Consider the following 14,247-nt stretch of genomic DNA (forward strand, 5'->3'; position numbering starts at 1 on the left):
CCCCTGTTCGGAGAGAACAGCACCAGCCCGGGTTAGCTGCAGCGCTTCCTCCTTCCTGATTCACTCGCGCACACATGCACAGTCGAGTGAAAAGCCGAACTTTAACTGCGCATGCGCCGACCACTGGCATTTGCCGGAAAAAGAAGCAGGAAGGAGGAAGCGCTCACTACAGGTACCCCGGGCTGGTGCTGTTTTCTCCGTACAGGGGCACCAGCCCGGGGTACAAGGTAAGCGATTTAAGTCACTTGGGGGTGATTAACATTTTGGCACCCCCAAGTGACTTTGCCTTTTGTTCTCCTTTAAACTAAAACTCCCAGAAAACCTTGTGGATAGAGATGGGTGTTAGTATCACTTTCCAACTTTATTTGTAAAAATGATTTCACTTAGAAAAAAAAAGGACAACTCTTTTTTTTGTAAAATAATTTTATATACTAAGAAAGTTTTGTTCACAATACAAACATTTGTATACATTTAAGTTCATTGCTTTGTTTTCTGTGTACAATGGCTATCTGAGACATGGGGGAAATATCCCTCTCTGGAGACCTGTATGTAGGCTGGGAGAGGAAAGAAGGATACATTTTGGGATGAGGCACATCTGACATTGAGCACATTCATAGTCATTATGGAATCATTTCTGTTCTCCAAACCTTTCTGAAACATGCCAAACCTATTTTTCAAATGTAATTTTAACCTTGCTTTATGGTAAATATTGTCATCTACTATAAAGTCGACTCTGCTGCTGCTAATTGGCACATAATGGCATTTAATGTGATTATCATAATTACTTCTTCTAAAATTCTCTCTTCCTGCCACTTCTTCACATGACATAATACCTTTTATAAAAAGGGAAACACTGAAGCACCATCGAATGACCTTTAAAACAGGGAGGCTCCCTTTAGCTGCAAAACAGCTTTAGTTCAGCAATAACTGGATAAGGTGGGCATTGCTGATCATCACTTACACAACTTACTGGCAAAAACCAACTATTAAAAACATTAAACTGCCTGCAAATTAATCTGAATTTATTCATACTTCCTTCGCCTTTCCAATAATTCATTATCACTCTATGGTAGTGATTTTCAAACATTTTAAGTTCTAGCACCCCTTGAAGGCCCAACCTTGAGTCAGAGCCACCCTTAGCTCATGAAATGGATTCAGATATAGGAAAATATTGGTGTATTAGCCATTCAATCATGGTTCCAAGAAAAGCTAGGGCAGCAAATACATAGTAACCCCACCTGACCTTCAACCTAGTAAAGCCAATAATCATTCTCCCCAATTCTTACCCTAATTGGCCTTTAGGCTGAGCTTCCTCTGTCACAGCTCCGAGCCCCCTGAAGAGGTTGGCACCCAGTTTCAGAACCACTTTAAAAATACATTTTATACATTATTTTAAGAATAAACCAGTCAATCTGTCGGGATAATTGAATACAAAACAAAACTGCAAAGGTGCTTGAAAGAGATGCGTAAAACAGCTTGTATTTCTTTGGTTTGGACACCGTATTGTAAATACTACAACCAACTGATGATAATCTGGAGTTTCATATGATGGTGACCTATAGGTTTTTAAAAGAAACAATGAAGTCAAAAGTCTCTGAACAAGCAGCAATATATCTTCAAGCCAGAGCGGCCATGCTGAAATATTGCTGTACAGACCCATGTTATGGCATATAAAACATTTAACAGCCAAATTTACACAATACTAACCACTTAGTATTTTCCTCCTTCTTTCCTCTCCCAGTGAAAATAAAAATAAAGTATTGGCCACTGCGATCTTGGCTGCACTAATCCATTTGAGACTTTGTGCAAGTCCAAGAGAGCTAGATTTCCAAATTGGCAACACATGCACATTAAAGGCTGGCGGGTAAGTACAATTTTTAATTATTATTTCATAGTACAATGTCAAATCCACTCATTAGCACATTGGCTTTTCAATACAAAAAAATATATGTCTTTTTTTCCCCGTTAATTTTTAGGCACTGAATATGTGACAGAAGAGGGTGAAAGTCACTAAATACTTTGCTTTTAAATCCTACTTTGTTATAGTCCAGAAGGCCAGAGATTCATCAGCAATGGCCTTGCTTAGTGTCAAGTTCCTTGTTTCTTCTTTGCTTCCCATTAGAGAAACATGTTAGAAGTGCCACACTGACAACAGTAGGAGGTTGAGCCTCTGGCTTATATATATATATATATATATATCATACAAAAACAATAAAGGAAAAACAAAAAGAAAAAAAACACACATCTCTCCTTGGTCTATCTTTTCAACCAGAAAAGATATTAAGGGGACCTGATCATAATGCCTCAACGTTTGTCCATGCAGTTAGGACAAGGCTTCTTGGCAAGAAAGACAACTGTTCAACTACCCACAAATAAAATCACATTATATATACTACCCTCTGGCCTCCAAAACACTTCTCAAGTCCATAATGAAGATTTCAAATTCTAGTGATATTTCAGACCAAAGGCGCATTTAACTCAACACACAGTAGAATTTGCTTTCCTGATACTCCCTGATATGTTAAAGAAGATATCTTTAAGAACTGCCCACCAAACACAACCAGTGCAAAGTGAACCAGAGTAAAATACTGTGCAAGCTGACGTTTATCATATACAGAGATTTAGTGGGCTGATTTCATAGTGAATTTAGCTAGAACATTTTGTACCACGGAAAGTGCAGACGTTACATTTCATTGGAGTCCGAGGAGCTAAATGATCAGAGCAGGAAGCGTGTGGAGGAGGATATTCTCCTATCCCGCCTATTGTTCCGCTCCCTAAACTGGTTCCGTACCATGAACAGACGCACTTGGCAGCAACAAAATGTGAAAGGAAAGTTGAAAAAAAACAAAATCTGGGCTTTTCCATGGTTTTCACGTTTTGGAAACTGTTTCACACACACAAACATATATTTATATATATATTTATAGAGAGATATTTATATATATTCCTTTTGGCTCAAAACATAACACAGAGTAGGTTCTGTAAGGGTGAGGTCTTTGTGGTTTTTGTGGCCCTTCCCCCAGTCCATGCATTTATTTAAGGGTCCCATCCCCTGTTGCTTGTTTTAGTCTCCTGACTAGTGACAGTTCAGAGGCTCAAGGAAAATGCAAGATGCCTCCACCTTGGCACATCATTATTTCTGCCAGTCCAACATGGCTTAGATGAGGGGAAGGGAGCTCGGCATTTCATCTCAGTCTTTCACCAGCCGATAGATGTGATGCTGAGCTCCATGCTCACTGGTTGATACTTCAAAGACGTAAGCTATGCACAGAAGCAATTCCTGGGTGTCCCGATTTGTAACCACCTAGAAAAAAAAAAAAATAACCTCTTGATATAGGTATTCTTGAAATGGTGGTTAAGTTATCTAGTATGTAATAGAATGGCCTATAGAATGTTTATTATTTAAAGTTTTTGAATTATTTGCCTTCTTATGACTCTTTCCGGCTTTCATATGGGGGTCAGTGGCCCCGGCAACCAAAAAAATGTCCCTCTCTTAGGCTACAATGTTATGGTTACTTTTTATTACTTATATTTCTAAGCAGGCCCTCCTCTATTCATATTCCTGTGTCTCTTTCAAACCACTACCTGGCTGCTAGGTTATATGGACCCTAGTAACTAGTTGAAATTCCGAACTGGAGAGCTTCTTTTGAAAAAAAAGCAAAGTAATTAAAAAACCACAAATAATAAAAAATTAAGACCATTTGGAATTCGTTTCAAGAATAACTAACAATCTAACCTCCTAATGGACAATGCACATAAAATACAATTGCCATGGGGGTCATAAGGGTCATATTTATAAAGGTATGCCTACTGTTTTGTCCAACGTATGGCCTGCTTGACTCTCCTTGAAGATGTCAAGTCATGCCCACTAGATCATTTGTTATACCCCTAATGTTTGGGACATTAAGGAAAGGACTGAAGTCACTAAACTAAAGCTCCATATGCTGTTTGGCTGCTTTATTTCTTTTGTTGGGTACTGTATTCCTGCACTTACCTGTAGAATAGTGAAGTTTTCTAATACACTGTTCATCATGTATTTTTCCGGTAGCTGCTTCAGCTTATGGATAAAGTTGATGAGATATTCACACATGGGTGAACGGTGAATTCGGTAAAGAAAGCGTCCATTTTCAAACCGAGCATATTCAGTCTGTGGGGCAAACAGACAACATAAGATTAGCATGGTACTCAGCTTTATCAATTTGTTCTTTCATAGATAAATATATTTTTAAAAATATTTGGAATCTACGTTTTCATAAAGTAAAGGGTCGGTGTGACAAATTAATATTATCCCACTGAGGGTTTAGCATCTGCACTGCGCAATGTCTTCCTGCTGCTTTTGTGTAAAGCAAAACAGAGCTTCTATAGGTTGACAGTCCATATAGGGAATACCAAATAAACAATAATGGCTCTTATTTGATACCCCAGGAACTTTTTTATGTTTGTGTTGCTCGCCAACTCTTTTTACATCTGAGTGCAGCTCTCAGGTAAAAAAAAGTTTGGGGATCCCTGCTCTACATCATACTAAAAGTTAATTCAAAAGTGAACAACTTTAAGTGGTTCATTCTATTCTACAGAACCAAGTATAATGATACTGGATTTGTATTGTTCCAAGAATGGTAAATCTCACTTTATACACTATACACTTTATACACTATATACAATTTCTTACCTCCACTTTCTCCACCACTTGTTTTCCAAACGAGCAGACTTTGGAAGAACAAGTGATGGTCATGTTTTCTGGACTTTCGTACTGACTGCTGACACCATAAAATACACCTGGCTCATCCTGGATGCTGGTGTTCAGATCAGCCTGGAAACCAAAGAACACAATTAAGCACAGTGCAGAGTACACACATTTCAAACTAACATCTTCTAACTAGACTAAAATGCAGAACAATTTATGTGAGGTGACCATCCATTGACATTTTTCTATGTGAATGAGTTACCAGTTATAAGTAAGTTACGTTTTGAAACACCTATTTATTGAAACAATATGAATGGCCTGGTGGGACTTGTGACTAAGCAGGTGGTTTGTCGCTTACAAAAATGCATATAGTGAAAGGTGCAAGGCTAACCATGGTTCCCACATTTTTCAGTGCATTATAGCAACCAATCAGCAAATAATTTTGGATGGGATACTGCAGGTAGAAGAGTGAAAGCAAACCTGATGGCTATAGCTTGCATCAACAGGACAACGTTAAAGTACTGTCATGATTTTTACGGTGTACTTTTTATTTCTAAATGACACTGGTTACATAGCAAATAATTCACTCTATCATTTAACATTTTATTCTTGAACCAACAAATGTATTTTTAGTTGTAATATTGGTGTGTAGGCGCCATCTCAGTGCATTGTGCCTGAGTCTGAGCTTTCAGAAGGAGCCAGCGATACACATTAGAACTGCTTTCAGGTAACCTATTGTTTCTCCTACTCCCATGTAACTGGAGGAGTCCCAAGCCAGACTTGGATTTCTTACTATTGAGTGTTATTCTGATACCTACTGGGAGCTGCATTCCTTTAAACATTAATAAGGAGAGGTCCTATTAAAAGACATTTAGGGCAACGGTGGACACATTGCATATTTTTGGTTCCTCAAGGCTGAGCTTTTGACCCTGATAAGAAATCTTACAGAGCTATTAAGGTGTGTCTGCCATAAGCAGCACAATGACCATTTTCTAAAATGGGTTGTTATTTAAAGGCAATTCTCAAAACTCAAGTGGCAGGATATCTTACCCAGAATTTGACCAAGAAGAAAGCATTTGGAGGCCCTTTCTCATACAGCTCTTTTAACCCTCCTTTCTTCTCAGGGAACTTGTCATAAATTTGACGAACATCCACAGACTCCAGCAAGGCATCGCTGTAGGAAGGGTTCGACTGGCTGATATGGACATAGAGGTGTTTGTTGTACTGTTGGCAAAATGAGAAAAAAAAGGTTTATTTAAGCAACTATGCCATGCTTTACATAGATAATGGCTGCTTAAAGGTTCTTACATTTCTTATTTCACTGCATTTATCATAATATTCAAGATATGACTGTTTTCTGGGCAACGGCATTTACTATAAAGCTACATTATAGTACTTACTAACACTGGAGACAAACATCACTAGTGATGTTGCCCTTAGTAACCAATCAGATCTTTAAATTGGTTTTCTAACTTGTAGGTGAATGTTCAAACTGAATTGCTGATTGGTTGTATTTGGGCAACATCACTGGCGATGTTTGTCTCCAATGTTAATAAATACTTCCCATAGCGTTGCTATCTACCAACAGTAGAGCTTAATATACAGCTGCATTTTGCTATTGGTCTTTATTTTTTATTTAGTATGGTTTTTCAGTTATTTAGCTTTTTTCAGCAGCTCTCCAGTTTGGTATTTCAGCAGCTATCTGGTTGCTAGGATCTTATTTACTAGCAACCAGATAGTGGTTTGAACGAGAGACGGGAATATGAATTGGAGAGGGCCTGAAAAAAGATAAGAAAACAGTTTTTGGTCAAAAAGCTGGAAAGAGTCAGAAAGAGGCAGGCAAATAACTCAAAAATTAATAATGAAAACCAATTGCGAAGTTGCTAGGAATAGGCAATTCTATGGCATTATAAAGGTTAATGTAAAGGTAAACTACCCCTTTAAACCAAAGATGCTTTTGTGTTTTACATCAACAGCATCTTGTTGGCAACAAAATGGAAACTACTGGTTTAAATAAGAAATAATGCAGCCAGTTCTGCACTGGATATTGTGCACACAAAATGGATAAGGTGGTGAATCAGTCCTCAAGGTACATATCTGAACTTTATGTTCAAGTAGAAGCCAAAGAGCAGGAGGTGAATTATGACACTAATTACAATTGCTGACAGTTTCTTGTAATAATTCTTTTCCACTTATATGGTGTGATAGGCCTTATATTTAACAGTAAACATAGTGTTCTCAGTTTTTTTTTTTTGCCAGAGCTAAACACCACTTACTGCATCTGGTTCTCCTTGCTGTTCCATAAAGGCTAAGAATTCCACCAAACGCAGTTTCGGAGTGCCGATGGAGCGACCCTGCCATGCAGGCCCAGAAGGTACGGGGGAAAGACTAGCAGGACTTGCATTATAACCTATTCACCAATGAAAAGGAATGGAACAGATTAAATATGTGCAAAATCGAAATACCCACTCCATCACATCATAGTAAGGAAGGTAAACACAAGACAGCTTAATTATGAACATGAATGCTAAATTGCACAATGGCAACCAATCACATCTTTGCTCTTAATTTTCCAGCTTGTAGAAGACAAGGCCGCTCAGTCAGACACCATAGAGTAACATATAGTGCAATGATCCCTAACCAGTGGCTTGTGTGCAACATGTTGCTCACCAACCCCTTGGACAGTGCCGGATTTGTTATATAGGCGCCCTGAGGCCGCCCCCATTTGCGCGCCACTAATCTGGGTCTGCCCGTTGGATGTTGCTCCCAGTTGCCTCAAAGTAAGTGCTTATTGTTGAATTCCTGGCTTGGAGGCAGGTTTTGGAGGCATAACAACAGACTTACTGACAGTCTGCCAGTCCACATCAGGTATCCTAAATAGCACATAACACAGCCCATGCTTGGTAGCCCCAGGAACTTCTTATGCTTGTGTTGCTCCCCAACTCTTTTTAAATTTGAATGTGGCTCAAGAATAAAGAAGGTTGGGGGACCTCTGATGTAGTGTTAAGCCAAGGACTGAGATCTTACCTTGCTGCTGTGATAAAGAATCACTGGATATTCAAAAATATAATTGGCAGGTGTATTTCTTTACTAATAACTAGTAATGTATGTAATATTTTGTTTAAAGGTAAGCAATCTTTAAAAAGGAAGACTGAGCAAACCTTGGACTATTAGTGCCAAGCCAAATAAAGTTTAAGGCAAGCCCCCACCCTCAGTCACCCTGGGGGGTGATGCCCCAGCCTGCAGCAAGTTACAGAAAGCTGAACTAGAGGCAATCAGGCAGATGGAGTATGTGTCTGGTTCCCCCACCAAAGTACCCTAGGCATTGATGCAGCCCTGTAGGCAACACAACATAAAAAAAAATACAGCAGAGACCATATCTCTCACATAAGCACCAATCCAAATCATGTGTAAAGAGCTGGCAGCATCTATCTGCTTCCTGGCTTGTCAATAATTTTCCCCAGAGGTCAATGGATGCCATTGCTGGCCTTAAACTCTATTTGGCTTGGCACTAATAGTCCAAGGTTTGCTCAGTCTTCCTTTTTAAAGATTGTTAGTATTGAGCATCATATTTGGTTTATATTTCTAAAAATTGGCAGTCTCGCGCTCTAAGTGACGGACAGACAGCTTGTTAAAATATAAAGATACTGGAAGATTATCAATATCTTTTGTTCCTTGGCAGCAGGCTATCAATAGGACATCAGACAATAACTGAATACAGCTGCACTTCAGCAAGAACTGGAATATGTCTATGAAGATTTTCATTCATCCAGGTCATGGTATATCTAGTATAAATAAATTTGAAGCAAGAACTGGAATGCTTCAGGCTTGCTGTTACTCTAGTTAGAGGCTGACAGGCTCTGGGCAGCTTAAAGTTCAAGTTTTTAAATCACAACAGAGAGAATCGAGACATGGCAGGGACAGAAAGAAAAAACAAGTGAGTAATAAAAGAAAAATGAGTAACATAACGGAAAGGGTGAGAAAAGAAACAAATGTCACATGTTGTTTTTATACCTGGTACAGCAGGAGGGGGGGCAGCAGACTGCAGGGGGTATGGAGGCTGGGAAAACGGCTTAACGCTAAGAGAAATAATACAGAAATAAAATAAAAATAAGCTCATGAACAGATGAATGGTAGAAACGTCACCTTTCAGTCCTTTTTTCCCCATGAAGCAGTTAATGTGAATCAGAAAGGAAGAGGAGAGAATGAAGACAATATAAGGGCAGTTCTTGTAAAGGGACATTAAACCTAAGCCATGCAATTCTATATAACTTTCCTTGCTTCCTTTATATAGCCTATGGCCTTATGCTTAAAGCGATACTGCTATCCCAAAATAGCCCCTCTCTATCATCATGCACTTCAGATTAGTTAGGTTGTGGCTACTGAATAATAGCGATGCACTGAATCCACTTGATGGTTCAGAAACCTTCATGTTCAGCCAAACGACCACCAAAAACAATGATTTATGTTCAGATATGATGCAGTTTTTAATTTCTAAACATGCAAATTATGATTTGGATTGATTTTCGGACCATTCTTTTGTGGAGCATTCACTAGATTCAGTGCATCGCTACTAACTATAGCCAATTAATTATGTTTTATTTTGAAGTTGTTTCCTTCAATAATTAACCTTACAATAACACGTGGAGCAGTTCTGGACATTTCACCCGTTGTTTTTTTTTTTTAACTAAATTAAAATAGCCAAAATCACTTTCATTTTCCCCTCCCATTGCTTCTTTTGTGAATCAGGTTTCACATGATTCTGATCCAAAAAAAGTGCCCAAGTGAATTTTCAGGCAAAAGGTCCATCAAAGTCTCTGTACAGATATAGGATCCATTATCTGGAAACCCGCTATCCAAAAAGTTCTGAATTACGGGGAAGGCCATCTCCTATAGACTCCATTTTAAACAATTCAGATTTTTAAAAATGATTTCTTTTTTCTCTGTAATCCTTATTGGGGGCAAAACAATCCCATTGGGTTTAGTAAATATTTGAATTATTTTTGTATACTCAAGGTATGGAAATCCAAATTATTGAAAGATCCTTAAAACCCCAGGTCCTGTGTATTCTGGATAACAGGCCCTGTACTTGTATTTTCATGTTATGTTTTTGTGTGCCGTTAGACATACATAGGACCTCTGACCAAGGTGGTCTGAATGCTCTGTAAAAAGAAAGTTAAAAATCCCTGCCCATTCCCTAGGCAAGCACAACAGTAGGCTACAACTTCTAGCATGTTGGGGTTTTCTTACCTACTTTAGTAGAGATTACATGTTATTTACCTGCAAAAATACTGCCTCTTAAACTAAACATTTAATAAATCTATATGACAAAAAGAGCTGCATAAAGAGGTTACTAGAAAGAGTAAGAATAGATTCAGCTTAAGGCAAATGAGTAAGAAATAAATTCTAGATGACTACTTACTCCTGTGTTGGTCGGGGCTGGCCACCACCTGGCCAGAACTGGAAAAAGTCTGGGGTCTAGAATAAATAATAAAAGAAAACAAAAAAAATGAGACATTTGTGACAAAACAGATACTGACCATTACATTACATTATTAATATTTATTAACCGAGTCCTTCATTTTCAAAATGAATGGGCTATGGGGGCTCAGTTTCACTTCTATGACTTAGCCTTGTTGAACCAATTTGGCAGTTCTAAGTTACATTATAATATATAATTGCATCACTAATAACCAGCCCTGTAGCATCAGTCGTGTTGCATTAACCCCAATGACAAATATAACTACACCCCTAAGCATAACTGTTCCACAGCAGCCCTGAGTGCACTGAGCATGTGCAGTGCCACTGGCAGCAGCTCTGATCATTACGTTTAGGAAATACAGAACAGAACTCCTCAGCATATTCTTTTTTTAGTCTTAAGTTTTCTTTTAAGAAAACCAAATAGTAGCAATGCAAAAACAGGTCAGGGGCAGTTTATCATTGCGTGAGAAACCGGTTGCATACGAGGAAGGCCTGATCTGAGAATACAACAATCCACTTCAACACAAATCATGTCTTCAGTGACTGGAGGCCGGGGTAGTGGGAAGAACACTTTCTTTAGGTTATGTACACATGGGCATTCTTTGGCTTATGTCTTTCTGCCAATGTTTAGGGATGTGCTTGAATTGTCACCAAATGCACAGCTAAGTGCTAAGTCAATACAAACTTGAATGTAGCGCACCAAAAAGCATTTTGAGAGAACTTATAAACACACGGGGGGGTAAATGTGCATATTTTCCCACAGTTACGGCCTCCGTGCACCTGCAAAACCGCTTTTACCACCTGTCAAAAAGGTACAATGCAGCTGCACTGTATCTTCCCCACAAGTCAAGAGAAATCTCCTCCACTTCTGAAGTGAAGAAAACTGGAAAATGCAACTTCTGGTCAGGCTTTGGGTCAGCAGAATATAAGTGGCCAATCGTTTAAAGGTTTGTTGCAGTTACAATAAAGGAAGTAGACCTCTGGTTGGTTGCAGTGGCCTCCTTGACCCATTAAATCAGAAGAAAGTCACTCACCCCTGGAGTGGGAGGGAACGGTGCCTGAGAGATGCTGGACACCCCCAGCTTGTTCTGGATGGCTGTGGCGGATATAAGCTGTGCTGAGGACATTGCGGCCATACTCTGAAGAGCTTTATCCTTAGCTACCTGATCCTGTAACAAGACCATAGGAGCAACATGACTTTAATCATAAAACAAGGGACGAGAGAGGACACAAAGCATTCAGAGCTAGATTGCACTCATTTTGTACATTAAACAGTTAACACAAGTCTCAGCAGATATTTCCCATGACTAACGTCACCAATTAGTTCTGCCCCGGCACAGACGCACTTTGCTACCATGTGATGGATCTGCCAGCAGCGCTTGGGAGAAAGGACACAGAGTTTATATTTATTTACCTTCAGTTGTGCTCACCTTTCCCCATGACTGGCCAGATGTGCCAAAACCCTGCTCAATTTCGATCCTGACGATGGGCAAGAAGCTGGCACCAGGGATGCCACCTCACTCCTTTAAAACTCAACATGCCGAATGGCTAATCAGAATATCATTTCGATCAGGATCAGACCGACACTGCAGAACACTGTGGTTCAGCAACAAGAGAGTTGCAAGATAAATTGCAGTGTAGTCTGCAGCATGCATCAATTCAGCTGCTGATTAACCATGCAGCATGATAAATGTGTGTGCTTTTAAAGGGATGAGCTGGCAACCCTTACTGGCAGCGGATGTGGATGTTAGCTTACATTGTTTAATTTTCTTGCACCAATTGGAGTTTTACATATGACTTGTCACTGTTATCTGGGAAAAGATGGGAGAGGTGATTGCTGGGGATTGCTGGGAATTGTAGTCAACAGTTACAGGTTGCACATCCCCCACATTACACAGATCTTTTTTTTATTAAAGCTTATGTTACCAGGGGTATTGCCTGAGTCTCTAAGTCCTCCACAATACAGTCGCTCTTTAGCACAGACACAGGTTTAAATTTTGTCCTGGGCAACAGGCAATTAAATAAAATTAGTTTAATGGATGCTCCCCTCAAATGTCACACACTACAACTCCCAGCATCCTCAGAATCACCAAAGATGCAGTTCATGATCTACAGCAGTGATCCCCAACCAGTGGCTCGTGAGCAACATGTTGCTCGTCAACCCTTTGGATTTTGCTCTCAGTGGCCTCAAAGCAGGGGCTTATTTTTGAATTTCTGGTTAGGAGGCAAATTTTGATGGCATAAAAAACCAGTGTAATTGCCAAACAGAGCCTTCCGTACGCTTCCAGTCAACATAGGGGCTATTAAGTAGCCAATTATAGCACCTCATTATAGCTCATAAGCACCTCCACAAACATTTTTCATGCGTGTTGCTCTCCAAAACTTTTTTCATCTGAATGTGGCTGACGGTTATAAAAGGTTGGGGATCCCTGATCTACAGAAAGGAACAATAAGATGTTAAATATAAAGATCACAAAGCCTGTACCAGGTCTAGTAACCTATATCAGCCAATCAGCGAGAAGCCTCTACTGGTCACTTGCTGGAAAGCAAACATCGGGGTTATTAGACCTGGAGCAAACTTTGGAGCTTTTATTACATTCTCCTTAGTTCCCTAAATACATTAGCCACAGAACCGAACCAAACATTTAGTGTAAATGTCCTCTCTTAGGCATCAGAAGGAAGGTCATCTCCCTTAGATTCCATTTTAATGAAGCAATCCAAAATTTTAAAACAAATTTCCTTTATCCTATGTAATAATAAAGCAGTAGCTTGCACTTAATCCCAACTAAGACATAAAATACTTACTGGTGGCAAACCAATCCTATTGGGTTTATTTTATGTTTAAATTATATTTTATTAGATGGCCATACTAGGGTAGATTTAAGCTGCTGATTAAAAGTCCTATTCAGTAGTTTTACTACCGTGTATGGGGCTCCCAACAGGCCTCCCCAATTGATATCTGGCCAAAAATACGGCCAGGTGTCGATCTAGCAGGTTTGGTTTTCCCGCCGGATTGGGGACCTCATCGGCTCATTGATGTGGTCCTCTGTCTGACGGCCCCTATGCCCGTTGTTTTATTCATTCGTTTTGCCTTAGGGTGGGCATATTGGGAGAAGAAGATCCACTCATTTGCCAAACAAGCAGATCTTACCGTGTATGGCCACTTTTAAAGTATGGAGAAAAAAATCTGTGCTTTTTAAGTTCTTTTAGACATTTTTCTTGTTAAAATTACTCAGCAAATTAGGAAAATCAGCCAAGCACTAGTGACATCCATAACCACCATCCTCCCCCCCACCCGAAGAGCTGGAACACTTATATAACCCAAGAGCGTACGCTGCTCGCACGAGAACTGATGACTTGCTATAGAGGACAGTCAATGCTAGGGGCTATGCTGGTCCCCCCGGCAGGCACCAATCTGTAAATCACACTACAGAAAAACATTTCTCTATAAATCTTCCGGCCAGACACATCTCTGCTGTATTTTAATTTTTGTTCTGCCCCCAGACCATTTTTTAAATACCATTGATGTTTTTGCCGACGTCACGCCAGCAGCGAAAGTAAATGACAATGGGCTCTGGGAGCTGACAATTAGATCTATGGGAGGGAGATATGGTTTTTTCCCAGTATGTGAAATATAGACACGAAAAGGGGACAGGTTGTAAATGCATTCTTGCCATATTTTTCAGATGATATACATCAGAGTTCCTTAACCACCTTCTCGAGGGACACAAAACCAGTTACTCTCCTTGATTTAAAGGGGAATCTCCACCCAAACACTTTCATAAAATGTTATTCTAAGCAACTTTCCAATATACGTTAACATTTTTCATAAGTTTGTAAACATAACTGCTATGTAAAGCAGCTGTTTATATTCTCTGCATTGCAGGCTTTCACTCTTAAACACTGAAGGGTCAGACCCAGGAAAGGGAGAAAGAGATGCTGCTTTCAACAGCAATTACATTTACACATAACTGAAAAATAACTAAAAATATCTTTTATCCACGTACATTGGAATTAGTTTCATTCATTACTAAATAGTGGGTGTATATCGCCATTCATTATTATGGTATACCACAGCAGGA

The 14,247-nt window shown here is 39.5% G+C and overlaps 1 protein-coding gene across 4 annotated transcripts in view; it reads right to left on the reverse strand.

Annotated features, from left to right (window-relative positions):
• Window positions 1-416: 416 nt before the first annotated feature.
• The window catches only part of tead4 (TEA domain transcription factor 4), a 71,195-nt gene continuing 57,364 nt past the window's right edge, over window positions 417-14,247 (reverse strand). For 3 of the 4 annotated variants that reach the window (XM_018095509.2, XM_002938514.5, XM_018095510.2), the window contains 8 exons: window positions 11,200-11,334; window positions 10,107-10,162; window positions 8,699-8,763; window positions 6,961-7,094; window positions 5,735-5,908; window positions 4,670-4,810; window positions 3,995-4,147; window positions 417-3,304 (listed from right to left, as the gene is read on the reverse strand). In XM_018095509.2, the coding sequence (XP_017950998.1) occupies window positions 3,191-3,304; window positions 3,995-4,147; window positions 4,670-4,810; window positions 5,735-5,908; window positions 6,961-7,094; window positions 8,699-8,763; window positions 10,107-10,162; window positions 11,200-11,334 (972 nt within the window). In that variant the 3' untranslated portion in view covers window positions 417-3,190. The remainder of the gene's footprint in view (window positions 3,305-3,994; window positions 4,148-4,669; window positions 4,811-5,734; window positions 5,909-6,960; window positions 7,095-8,698; window positions 8,764-10,106; window positions 10,163-11,199; window positions 11,335-14,247) is intronic. The other variant, XM_004916295.4, reaches the window with a different exon arrangement.

This window comes from Xenopus tropicalis, chromosome 7 (assembly GCF_000004195.4).
Source record: "Xenopus tropicalis strain Nigerian chromosome 7, UCB_Xtro_10.0, whole genome shotgun sequence".
NCBI lineage: Eukaryota > Metazoa > Chordata > Amphibia > Anura > Pipidae > Xenopus > Xenopus tropicalis.